Here is a 14,397-nt window from a genome sequence, read left to right as displayed (position 1 = left end):
TCTAGTTACTTGCTCGCTAAATTAGGAATTTAAAGGAAAAAAAAAAAGCTTTATATAGAAAAGAATTACCAATGAAGGAGTTTAGGCAGCTGACATGCTGATGCTGCATTCTGTAAGCTCATACAGAGATTCCTCCCACCCAGTAATATGCGTTATTTTGATTCAGAGCTATGTATCACAGGTAAGTGATCATGACATGCCCTGTTAGCAATTGCAAGGAAGACCACCATATCAACCACACAAAAAAGTATATTTAGGTCGGGTAGGCAGAAATCAGGAATTGGTTTGCAGAACACATTATTTCCATACATATATACGTTTTTCTACTCATTATGCTTTCATAATGTCATATTATAATGTTCTACTATTTATTTGGGTATTAGTATATTTAAAGTGGGAAATGATAAGTATAAATATACTAGCTTTGCAACAATTCTTAGGAGTATAGTTTCTGTCATCAGAGAGTATGCATTTCTAAAAGGCATTTGAACATTAAAAATTAACAATTTTATAAATTCTGATATGATTCTGTCTCACAATAGAAAGACAGATTTTCTGTGTTATTTTTTCTTGTTCTCTTAGTTCTTACTCACTCCTCTCCATCTCAAATCTTTTATTTTATAAGAAGACCAAATACTGTATTAAGACTCAGTTAACTTCAACAAAAAAATTACAAACAAGCAACTAAACTAATTCAATGAAAAATATACCTAGAATTTTTATGGCTCATAAAAACTGGAAGTTCACTTATGCTGCTAACTTCAGGCATAGCTGGATCCAGGGATGACTCAGTCCAGAAATTATTTCTCTGTCTTTCGATTCTACTCCCCTGTGTATACTGGCTTTAGCTGAAGGTGAACTCCATACACAGAGTGAGAAAAACTGCTGTTGATAACCTAGACCTCAATCTTCTCAGGCTACAGTCTGAAAGAAAGACCAAATCAACTCATAAGAAAACTATTTGGCATTGCTTGAGTCAAATCCTCACCTCCAAACCAAACCAAAGAGGGTTTGTAATAGAGCAGGTTGGACCACTTCTACCCTTTAGATGACACAACGTAGGATTCCAATTTAACCTCAGACCACCGCTCTCCCACCCGGCCCCCTGCCCTACCCACAGGCACTCAGGATTCCCTTAGGGGAATGGATGCTGAGCATACAGACAGCACAGACCTTCTGTGGGTGGGATGATCACACTTATCACATTGCCTGAAATAGTTCTGGTTCATGCCTGTTTTTTCTGTGCTAATTAATAGGAGGATCTCCTTTAATCCTCGAAGTATGTAGACTTAGATGCAAATTATAACATCATTCTATCTGTGTGTAAGAGCACATCTCTTCTCTCCTGAGAATGGAAGTAGGTGCATTTAGAAGAACTGACAAGTTGAAAATATTTTCTTTTCTTTTTTATTTCTATTAATTACAGAGTGGGTACATGATTCTTCTACCCTTTCAAGGTAAAGAAGGGCTTTAGAAAGAATGAAAAGAACAGATAGCTTGTTTTTGGTAATGTAGCAGTTGGACCCATGTTGAATCTCTGGCAGGAACTTTGACTGCTCCCAAATGTGAGTTTTCTGCACAGGCACTATTTCATTCATTATTTCTCCAAAGAAGAGGAAACCTATACATATTGGAACAGATGGATAATATGGGTAAAATGATATATAGACAAGGGCACAGTATTGAGGGGCCACATCAAATGTCCCATGCTCACTCACAGTAAAAGATCTTAAAATCCCTGGGGGAAAAATGTATTTCAATTGTAAACATAAGAAAATATACGTATACAACTATGGAGAGACCCAGAAGATAATATATAATAGTATATTAAATTTCAGCTGTCTTAATTTATAAAATGTGATCACATTTCTATATGTTCTGAAAACATGTAAACATAAAAGTTTATCAAAGTAGAAGTTAAATCCAAAGACAAACTCTGAGTGATATTTCAAACAAAAGCTGCTATGATTTAAGGTGATTTTGCTTTAAAAAATAGTCACAACAAACAGGCTACGGGAGAGTCAAACAATAGGAATTTATTTCCCCCAAATAAGAAATCCAGAAACTGGTGATTCCAGGTTTGTTTCAGCCCCTCAATGATATCATCAAGTAGGTAGGATAATTCTGCCTTTGTGTTCTGCTCTGCACAGCCTGTCTGCACTTTTTGTTTTCTTGGACACAGTGGTTGCAACACCTGCAACTTTTTTAAGTGTGAAAGGGAAGCTGAGAGTGAAATCAAGTGTTCTTTTCTCAAAGTGGTCCTCACCCCCTGCTGTAATGTCTGTGTGCCTGTGTGTACGTGTATGTATGTGTGTGTGTGAGATATATTGCTCTTTTGATGCTACACCAATGCATGGGACCCACACCTGTGTGTGATTTTCTCTCTGGAACATATAATCTCTACTGTGTCAAGTAGCAAAACAATATAATTTTTGAGCAGTTTTATTGTGATGATACAGCTTTACAATTCAAGAAAAAATCTACCCCTCTACCTGGTAAGGCAGGTTTTCATTTCAACTCAACAGTTTTTGTTAAGTAGAAATGTCACCTAATTAACTGGAGGAGATGCCAAAAGCCCTAAGCTTCTTGGTTAGGGCAGCTGACCTTAGATTCTGAGCTCAGTGCCCCATAGCCAGTTATCCAAGATTAGACACTCAATGTGCTTAGTGAATACAAAGAACAGGAGGGAAGATTCAAATGTTATTTTTGTTTTCATCATGAAGTATAATAAAGCCGACTTTTCTGTCCTTTGCATGCATGTAATTCTTCAGTGTAGGGGATTCCCATATAATGCCTTTTCTCCAAAAACATGAATAGGACTTTTTAATTAAGGATTTTCACTTTATAACTTAAACGTCTATTCTACCTTTGGGGCTTATGTAGTGAAAATAGGAAAAAAAATATTTGTATAATGCTAATAATTAACCATAGTTTTAAAAAGTCACAAAGTTGATCAAGAATTTTCATATAATAGGAACTTCTGTGAAGGTTATTAAAATGGCTTTTGTTCACCTTCTAAGACCTGCCTTAAAGTTTTATTGGCATGTTTTATCTAACTCTACTTCAAAACTCATGTCTTTGCTTTTCCTTCATTGAGTATATTCCTAGCATTTTTCTTCTGATTGTTATCCAGGCATAGACTTCTTTTGAGTTACAGATAAGAAGCAGGGGTTATGAATTCATATGTTGAAGTCTTAACCCCTGGAATTTGACTATATTTGGAGATAAGATATTTAAAGAAGTAATAAAGGCAAAATGAGGTCATATGAGTGGGACCTCGTCCAATATGACTGAGGTCCTTCAAGAAGAGGGGCTGAAGACACAGACAGAGGGAAGACCATGTGAAAACATTGGAAGAGGACAGCCTTCTACAAGCCAATGAGAGTGTCCTCAGAAGAAAACACCCCTGCTGACACCTTTATCTAGAACATGTAGCTTCCAGAATTGTGAGAAAATGGATTTCTATTTTTTAAGCCACCCCATCTGTGTTACTTTTGTCAGCCCTAACAAAAAACACAGGCAGGCAAGAAAGTGAACAAGAAAGAAAATTTCTGAAGCAACTAAGGCACTGTTAAAAATATAAAATCATTAAAGATAAATTAGTGAACTGAATACATTGTCATCTTATTAAAATATTACTTGGTAGGGAACTAGGAACACCTGCATCATGTTCTTAACATCCCTAAAAATTCCAGAGGGAAAGACGTGTTCAGGGAAAATGCTTAAAAGGAGCTCACTTTGTTACTTTGAGGCTATGGCTTTAAAATCCCTCCTCCCCAGTACAAAATATTTGATGTCAGATGATGTCAAGGAGGATGTTTTTGGCTCAATGAAGATCGTCTAAAAATATACAGGCTGGATGGCCTGCTTCTTCTAGGAATCTCTCAAAATATGAATGCTGAAGAGAGCATGAAAAATGGAGAGAATTTCCTTGAGCCCAGACAGGAGCTGCGTCTTGTGGAGATAGAGTAGCCAGCTGCATAAAATTTAACAGATCATAATAATTATAATTAAAACAGGATACATTTATTGACTTTAATAGACAGTTTTTTAAATTTTTGTATTTTTTACAAACACACAATTGACATTTTCACTATTTCAGATATATTAGAGAATCTGGTTAGAACTTCTGTAGGGAAGCAACATGTAGCTATCTATACCTAAATGCCATTTCAAAAAGAAGCAGAGTCTGTTAGAAATTTATCCCTAAATGTATATTTACATTAAAGTTTGAAAAGCATTTACACAGATTGTGCTCTCTGACCATAATGTACTCATATTAGAAATAAAAAATGAAAATACAACATAGTTATTTCACAGCTAGGAGTTTTATAGAGTTCATGACATATTTCTTGCTACCCATCTTTTTGATAAATGTGACTTTAATATGCAAATCAGTTTCTATAATTGGAGCTCAGATTTGTTTTTCCTCCTATCAGTTTTCTAATGACACAATTGCAAATTAGAGAGAATGATCCTAAGTAAATGTACAGTTTGGTAAATAGGTAGAGGTCAGAATAATCAGTATTTTTTTTTTTTTTTTGGCGGTACGTGGGCCTCTCACTGTTATGGCCTCTTCCGTTGCGGAGCACAGGCTCCAGACGCGCAGGCTCAGTGGCCATGGCTCACAGGCCTAGCCGCTCCGCGGCATGGGGGATCTTCCCGGACCGGGGCAAGAACTCGTGTCCCCTGCATTGGCAGGTGGACTCTCAACCACTGCACCACCAGGGAAGCCCTCAGTATTTTAATAAGCCTAATAGAAACCATAGATGCTCTTGAGAGAAATAAATTATCTGGATATAAACAATCCCAAAGGCATTTCTTAAAGTTCAATTTATGCAGTGATTTATTCATTATGAGCTGATGTAGGCTGATGAGTGGCAGGTTAGTTTTTTAATTCCTTTACATTATTTCATGGAGAATTATAGAAGCATTTATGTCTTATGTTGGAGAATTCCTCACCATATTGGCTATATTAGCTATATTAGTTACACACAATTAAAATACTTTCAGAAATTTCTGATTCCACACTGAGCTAGAATATATTACATTCAAATATTATCTTTGAACTAAAGTCCAGAAATAGCATAAATAGCAATTATTTAGAAAGAAGTATACTTTGTACATTTCCATTTCTCTGTTATGCCTTGTGGCAAGATGGAAAAAATTGCCATGATTCAGACTTTTCATTTTGGTACAGTCATATGCATAAAAAGACAGAAATTAGAGAAGTACAATAATTTTCAAAATATGTGATATACTGTTAAGTACAAGGGATCTTTTTTCCCCTGAGTATTTGTTATTTAGTGATATTTTTCCAAACCTTGCTGCTCTAAGATTGTGTTGAAATAAAAAAATGTCACTTTTAAAATTAACCTTAACTCAAATATGGCTCTTAAATAAATACTATGTTGAGATATCAGGAATCTGTCCCCTGATAACTTGCAGAAAATACAATGTAAATACATGGGAAATCAACTTAAGAGTAAAATTTAAAATCTTGCTAAAGATACAGGATCCTGTGAAACTAACCAAAGTTCTGCTGGGGAATTGTTTCAATCACACTCTATGCCCATGGAGATTGGACAGAGTTAGACTGGTTAAAATGGAAGAAGAGAAAGTCAATAAGAAAATAAAAAACAGAGGCCATTTAAAAGATAATAATTCATATATTAAAGATTAAGAGAGACAATTGGAAATCTGAAGAAGGCTTAAAATAATTTCATTAAAATATTAGTCAAAGGAGAAATAAATGATGCAATAAGATAATATGGTGTATGTTGAGGTTGGGGGCATGTTGGAAACCACAAAACTCATAATTTTAAATGTGCTTTTGTGAAACCTCAGATAAACTTTAGAAATGTATATATTTTACTGTTTAAAAATCAATTTTTTTTCACCATTTAATGTGAAATCCTGGTCCCCTTTAATCTTGGTTTTGTTTTATACTGTATAACCTCCTGAGCCTCCATTTCATATATATTCATACATACACACACACAAAAATACACATATATACCAAATGGCTTATGTGTAAACAGTTATTGAAATAAAACACATTTGAAATGTAAAAACTTAGGATGTTAAACAGCTCTAGCATGTTGCCTCCTCAAATATAATTACTGTTCGTTCCCCAAAAAGAAGTAGTGTAAAACTGATTTCCCTGTGAAAAGAGCCTTAATTTCTCTAACAGCATACATACTGTGTGTCCACATATGTAGACAAATGTCCACAAAGAATAAAACATCTTTTAACTGTAATATTGGGATGGAGGGTAGGAGAGGAAATCTGCTTATTGGAAGAAACTGTTCTTCCAGAGATGTGTAGTCATGATAGTCAGAAATCTGGAAATTATGCTTTATAATGAATGAGTTAAGAAACTTGGAAATTTCCCATATAAGGGGGAAAAATTTTGACAAAATGAAAGTTATGGTCAAGTGTTTAGGAGATGGGTTAGAATGTTCATGGATTTCTGCAATCAATAGAATGCCATCCAGTGAGTGGAAGAAGAAAAGAATAGTTAATAGCATTATAATAACACTATGGCAAAAGACTTGATGCTTTGCAAGTATTAAAAAAATAATGATGGCTCAACTTAATTTACTTGTTGTCAATAGAGCTTTTGAAATACCAGGTAGGTTGCCTCCTGAAGTTGTGTGCTCTTTAACATTGGATGGGGCCTGCAGAATACAACTCACTACCTCTTGAATACTTTGCTTAAGCCATTCTAGCACTAGAAATTTTGGATCTTTAAGTGAAACAAAACTTTAAAGAGATTTAATCAGAATCTTCTTTCATAACTGGGTTCATTTGTGGGTCAGGATTTAGACTGACTCTTGCCATGGGAACACGATGTTTACAACGGAATCTACTAAAATTGTGCCTGCCAAGTGAATTATTTTTAATTTAAACTCAGGCCAGAGTGAGGGCTCCAATTACTGGTAGCCTAAAAATATTGTCAATCTTGGATTGTGTTCTGAGGATTGACAAGTGGATGCAAATGACCTTCCAAAGTGCCTAGCACATAGGTAGGACATTTAGCTAGCCTTAATTATATAATGTTTGCTAACTGGGATATCACAGTATACTGTAAATATGCAAGCTTTCTTAATAATGAGTATTTGCTTTGAGAAAATAGTTCTAATCACAATAGAGTAATATAGGCATAGTGATAAAATTTATAATAGATTTAGATAAGTTTCATTGCCCAAGTTGGTTCTGATTATTTGCTTATTATCTCTTAAAAATAATCCCCCAAATAACAGTCTACTTTTTTATGTTAAATTAATTATTCCTAAAAGTAGAAAATAGAAGAAAAAAATTCTCTTAACATAAGATCTCAGTGTAGTTGAAGTGCATTAAATTCCTTCCTCCATTTATTTTGAAAACTTATTTAACATACACAGTAGGTTGAGCTCCACATGTAGCAAATACAGCAGGTGCTTTTGTTGCTTATCATCCCGTAACAGCTGTGCTGGACAGTCCCTAGCCACACCACTAGATCCCACCTCAGCTGTCTCTGCTTTTATGTCTTGGACTTTTTCGGAAGCTGAGGGATCTTATTGGGGACACATGGAGGATAAATACCTACAAATCAGTCCAGACATGTGGGTAGGCTAATGCACTGAGGGCAACCTTGACCAAAGTAGACAAGAGGCAATGTACAGCTGCTCCATCTCTCAAAGATTCCAGGGAAAACTTCTGATGTGCCTTCTTCCTAGATCTTCAGAAGGTCCTCATAGTTACCTGTTGCTGTTTAACAAACTACTCCCCAAATCCAATGGCTTGAAACAGCAGCACTTGTTTATTAATTACTTATTATTCTGTGGCTCAGGAGTTTAGGAGTGGCTCATCTGGGTGGTTCTGTCTCAGGACCTCTCATTAGGTTGCAACCAAGATATCAGTTGGGTTACAGTCGTATGAAGACTTTACTGGGGCTAAAATATCCTCTTCCAAGTTCCCTCATGCAGCTATTGCCCAGAGGCTTCAGTTCTTCTCCTTGTAACCATCTCCACAGTGTTGTCTGAGTATCCTTACTACAGAGCAGCTGGCTAGCCCAAGAAAAGTAAAGAGAGAAGGAAGAGAAGGCACGCTTTGACCATCATTTAACAGTGAATCACTAAGTACAACATACACTCAGTGAGAGAAGAAAATAGAGAAAGGTGGGACTGAGCCCCAACACACACAGTGCTTACCCTTATTTTAAAAGTTTACTGACTATCCTGTAATCAACCTTAGTCAATATTTTCTATAGTACAGGCATAGGTATTTTATAGTACATACATACATTCATTCATGCACACATATGTATATACCAAGCTACCTATGTTTAAAATAGAATGGAAAGAGTAAAGTCTATAGTGATTTAGCTCTATGATGCCTGAGTCTTTTTATTTTCCCTTTTTCTTTGTGGCTATGGTTGCTTTTAGATCAATTGGCCTTAATTTCACTGAAAATACTAATAGATATCCATTAAATTATCTCCTATAAATCAACTACTAATAAATAGTAGTTGATAATACATGACTACTTCATGTCCTTAATTTTATAATAAATGACTACTTCATGTCCTTAATAATAAATAAATGACTACCTCATGTCCTTAATTTTATTCTTAATTTGGCAAATATTAACTGTACAATATGGACTCATGTGTATTATATAGAGATATGTATTTTTCACTTTTCTTTCTTAGATGTCTCCCTGGATTTTCTGGGAAATTTTGTGAAATTAACATAAATGAAAGTTCTTCATCACCATGTCTAAATGGTGTGAACTGTGAGGATCACATCAATGGATATATTTGCAAATGTCAACAAGGTAATTATGAAAAAGTAATGATCATGCAAATGTCACATTTAGTTACAAAATATATGTATTTATATATGTGTATTGTATATGTGTGTGTTTGTACAATACAATTTTGACAATCAACTCACTAGTAATGTTGTTAACTATCAACCAGCTTCTAAGCATTGATCACACTTAAAAAATATGAAATTGTTGTTCTGTGATACTAGTAATCAATCCTTTAGGCTATCAGCAAGAAATCCTTGTGCTTAGATCATGGTATCTCACTACAGGTATTTTCAAAATTTATGTAAGCTTCAAATTCCTGATCTTTATCTATATCCGTTATGCCTGGTGCACAAGTCCTTTGTAAAAACTGGCTCATTAATATTTACATTATTATTACTGCCAATGATCATCAGTATAGAGATGGACTGGTTGGGTGAACTGATTTTATTCAAGGAGAACTTTTTTATTAACAACAGGTCTTTTGGGCCATTTCTGCATTTGCTCATATTATCTTTAACTGTATACTGATATAAACAAGTTGTGTCCAGGAATCTTCTTCCCTCTCTTTCCTCTAGTTTTCTAAACTTTCAAATTTGTTGCTTTCTACCTGTGACTTCTATCACTCATCTTACCTTCAAAATTTAGTTTCATCCACCCCAAAATGATTTTGAATATGTGAATTTCCTTGAGCAATAATAATCTCACAAGAATATATGTGGGGAATATTTTTGGTCACTAAAAAAGAATTCTCACTATTCACAAACCCCAGAGAAGACTTAAGATAGCTTGTGGATACCCTAGAGTCTGGACTCCTGGTTATTTGAACCCCCAGAGGAAATAATAGCCAATAATTCTTACAGATAAAAGAAGTAGAATAAAGCTTACAATGCTCTGATAGAAGAAATAAATACCATTTAAAAGCTTTTGCTTTTCCCCCAAAAAATATTTTTCTCAGACAGCAGAAGCCAGAAGAACTACAATCCTGCAGACTGTGGAACAAAAATCACATTCACAGAAAGATAGACAAGATGAAAAGGCAGAGGGCTATGTACCAGATGAAGGAACAAAATAAAAGCCCAGAAAACCAACTAAATGAAGTGGAGATAGGCAACCTTCTAGAAAAATAATTCAAAAAATGATAGTGAAATGATTCAGCACCTCAGAAAAAGAATGGAGACAAAGATCAAGAAGGTGTAAGAAATGTTTAACAAAGACCTAGAAGAATTAAAGAACAAACAAACTGAGATGAACAATACAATAACTGAAGTGAAAAATAAACTAGAAGGGATCAATAGCAGAATAACTGAGGCAGGAGAAAGGAAAAGTGACCTGGAAGACAGAATGGTGGAATTCAATGTTGCAGAACAGATTAAAGAAAAAAGAATGAAAATAAATGAAGACAGTCTAAGAGACCTCTGGGACAACATTAAATGCAACAACATTCACATAATAAGGGTCCCAGAAGGAGAAGAGAGAGATAAAGGACCTGAGAAAATATATGAAGTGATTATAGTAGAAAACTTCCCTAACAAGGAAAGGAAATAACCAGCCCTGTCCAGGGAGTGCAGAGAGTCCCATAAAGGATAAACCCAAGGAGAAACATGCCAAGCCACAGAGTAATCAAATTGACAAAAATTAAAGACAAATTATGAAAAGCAACAAGGGAAAGGTGACAAATAAAATACAAGGGAACTCCCATAAGGTTAACAGCTGATTTCTCAGCAGAAACTCTAGAAGCCAGAAGGGAATGACACCATATATTTAAAGTGATGTAAGGGAAGAAACTACAACCACAATTACTCTGCACAACAAGGATTTCATTCAGATTTGATGGGGAAATAAAAAGCTTTACAGACAAGCAAAAGCTAAGATAATTCAGCATCACCAAACCAGCTCTACAAGAATGGCTAAAGGAACTTCTCTAAGTAGGAAACATAAGAAAAGGAAAGAACCTACAAAAACAAACACAAAACAATTAAGAAAATGGTAATAGGAATAAACATATTGATAATTGCCTTGAATGTGAATGGATTAAATTCTCCAACCAAAACAAACAGCCTCGCTCAATGGATACAAAAACAAGACCTATATATATGCTGTCGACAAGAGACCCACTTCAGACCAAGGGACACATACAGACTGAAAATGAGGAGATAGAAAAAATAGTCCATGCAAATGGAAATCAAAAGAAACCTGGACTTGCAATACTCATATCAGATAAAATAGATTTAAAATAAAGAGTGTTACAAGAAACAAGGAAGGACACTACATAATGATCAAGGGATCAATCCAAGAAGAAGATATAACAATTATAAATATCTATGCACCCAACATAGGAGCACATCAACACATAAGGCAAATGCTAGCAGCTATAAAAGAGGAAATCAACAGTAACACAATAATAATAGGGGACTTTAACACCTCACTAACACCAATGGACATATCATCCAGGCAGAAAATTAATAAGGAAACAAAAACTGTAAATAACACAATAGACCAGATAGATGTAGTTGATATTTATAGGACATTCCATCTGAAAACAGCAGATTACACTTTCTTCTCAAGGGCACATGGAACATGATCCAGGATAGATCACATCTTGGGTCACAAATCAAGCCTTGGTAAATTTAAGAAAATTGAAGTCCTATCAAACATCTTTTCTGACCACAACGCTATGAGATTAGAAATAAATTACAAGGAAAAAACGTAAAGAGCACAAATACATGGAGGCTAAACAATACTTCACTAAATAACCACGGGATCTCTGACAAAATCAAAGAAGAAATTAAAATATACCTAGAGACAAAAGACAATGAAAACATGACAATCCAAAACCTATGGGATGCAGCAAAAGATGTTGTAAGAGGGAAGTTTATAGCAATACAATCCTACCTGAAGAAACAAGAAAAATCTCAAACAATTTAATCTTACACCTAAAGGAACTAGAGAAAGAACAAACAAACTCCAAAGTTAGTAGAAGGAAAGAAATCATAAAGATCAGAGCAGAAATAAATGAAATAGAAACAAAGAAAACAATAACAAAGATCAATAAAACTAAAAGCTGGTTCTTTGAGAAGATAAACAAAATTGACAGACCTTTAGCCAGAATCATCAAGAAAAAGAGGGAGAGTACTCAAATCAATAAAATTAGAAATGAAAAAGGTGAAGTTACATTGGACACCACAGAAACACAAAGCATCATAAGAGACTACTACAGCAGCTCTATGCCAATAAAATGGACAGCCTGGAAGAAATGGACAGATTCTTAGAAAGGTATAACCTTCCAAGATTAAACCAAGAAGAAATAAAAAAACATGAACAGACCAATCACAAGCAATGAAATTGAAACTGATTAAAAATCTTCCAACAAACAAAAGTCCATGACCAGATGGCTTCACAGGTGAATTCTATCAAACATTTAGAGAAGAGCTAACACCCATCCTTCTCAAACACTTCTGAAAATTTGCAGAGAAAGGGACACTCCCAAACTCATTCTACAAGACCACCATCACCCTGATACCAAAGATAGTACAAAAAAAGAAAATTACAGACCAATATCACTGATGAATATAGTGCAAAAATCCTCAACAAAATACTAGCAAACAGAATCCAACAACACATTAGAAGGATCATACACGATGATCAAGTGGGATTTATAAAAGGGATGCAAGGATTCTTCAATATATGCAAACCACTTAACATGATACACCATATTAACAAATTGAAGACTAAAAACTCTGTGATTCTCTCAGTAGATGCACAAAAAGCTTTTAACAAAATTCAAAACCCATTTATGATAAAAAACTCTCCAGAAAGTGGGCATAGAGGAAACCTACCTCAACATAATAAAGGCCATATATGACAAACCCACAGCAAACATCATTCTCAAAGGTGAAAATCTGAAAGCATTTGCTGTAAGATAAGGAACATAACAGGATGTCCATTCTCACCACTATTATTCAACATAGTTTTGGAAGTTTTAGCCACAGCAATCAGAGAAGAAAAAGAAATAAAATGAATACAAATTGGAAAAGAAGTAAACCTGTCACTATCATGGATGACATGATACTATACATGTATAATCCTAAAGATGCCATCAGAAGACTACTAGAGCTAATCAATGATTTGGTAAAGTTGCAGGATACAAAATTAATGCACAGAAATCTTTTGCATTCCTATACACTAACAACAAAAGATCAGAAAAATAAATTAAGGAAACAATCCCATTGACCATTGCAATAAAAAGAATAAAATACCTAGGAATAAACCTACCTAAGGAGACAAAAGACCTGAATGCAGAAAACTACAAGACACTGATGAAAGAAATCAAAGGTGAAACTAACAGATGGAGGTATATACCATGTTCTTGGATTGGAAAAATCAATATTGTGAAAATGACTATACTACCCAAAGCAATCTACATATTCAATGCAATCTCTGTCAAATTACCCATGACATTTTTTACAGAACTAGAACAAAAAATCTTAAAATTTGTATGCAGACACAAAAGACCCCGAATAGACAAAGCAATCTTGAGAACGAAAAATGGAGCTGGAGGAATCAGGCTCCCTGGCTTCAGACTATACTACAAAGCTACAGTAATCAAGACAGTATGGTACTGGCACAAAACCAGAAATATAAATCAATGGAACAGGATAGAAAGCCCAGAGATAAACCCATGCACCTATGGCCAACTAATCTATGACAAAGGAGGCAAGGATATACAATGGAGAAAAGACAGCCTCTTCAATAAGTGGTGCTGGAAAAACTGGAAAGCTACATGGAAAATAATGAAATTAGAACACTCACTAACACCACTCACAAACATAAACTCAAAATATATTAAAGACCTAAATGTAAGACAGGACGCTATAAAACTCTTAGAGGAAAACATAGGCAGAACACTCTATGACATAAATCACAGCAAGCTCTTCGTTGACCCACCTCCTAGAGTAATGAAAATAAAAACAAAAATAAACACAAAGATCTAGTGAAACTTAAAAGCTTTTGCACAGCAAAGGAAACCATAAACAAGATGAAAAGACAACCCTCAGAATGGGAGAAAATATTTGCAAAAGAAGCAACTGACAAAGAATTAATCTCCAAAATATACAAGCAGCCCATGCAGCTCAATATCAAAAAAAAAACAACCCAATCCATAATGGGCAGAAGAACTAAATAGACATTTCTCTAAAGAAGATAGACAGATTGCCAACAAACACGTGAAAAGATGCTCAACATCACTAATCATTAGAGAGATGCAAATCAAAATTACAATGAGATATCATCCCACATTTATTAGAATGGGCATCATCAGAAAATCTACAAACAACAAATGCTGGAGAGGGTATGGAGAAAAGGGAACCCTCTGGCACTGTTAGCGTGAATGTAAATTGATACAGTCACTATGGAGAACAGTATGGAGGTTCCTTAAGAAACTAAAAATAGAATTACCATATGACCCAGCAATCCCACTACTGGGCATATACCCAGAGAAAACCATAATTCAAAAATACACATGCGCCCTAATGTTCATTGCAGCACTATTTACAATAGCCAGGTCATGGAAGCAACCTAAATGCCCATCAACAGATGAAT

The 14,397-nt window shown here is 34.9% G+C and overlaps 1 protein-coding gene across 1 annotated transcript in view; it reads left to right on the top strand.

The window, feature by feature from the left end:
* The window catches only part of EYS (eyes shut homolog), a 1,685,417-nt gene that overhangs the window by 775,610 nt on the left and 895,410 nt on the right, over positions 1 to 14,397 (top strand). Inside the window, exon 21 of the mRNA XM_033867388.2 lies at positions 8,696 to 8,820. Within this exon, the coding sequence (XP_033723279.1) occupies positions 8,696 to 8,820 (125 nt within the window). The remainder of the gene's footprint in view (positions 1 to 8,695; positions 8,821 to 14,397) is intronic.

The sequence above is a fragment of the Tursiops truncatus genome, chromosome 12 (assembly GCF_011762595.2).
Source record: "Tursiops truncatus isolate mTurTru1 chromosome 12, mTurTru1.mat.Y, whole genome shotgun sequence".
In the NCBI taxonomy this organism is placed as follows: Eukaryota; Metazoa; Chordata; class Mammalia; order Artiodactyla; family Delphinidae; genus Tursiops; species Tursiops truncatus.
This window is presented reverse-complemented; position numbering and strand designations above follow the sequence as displayed.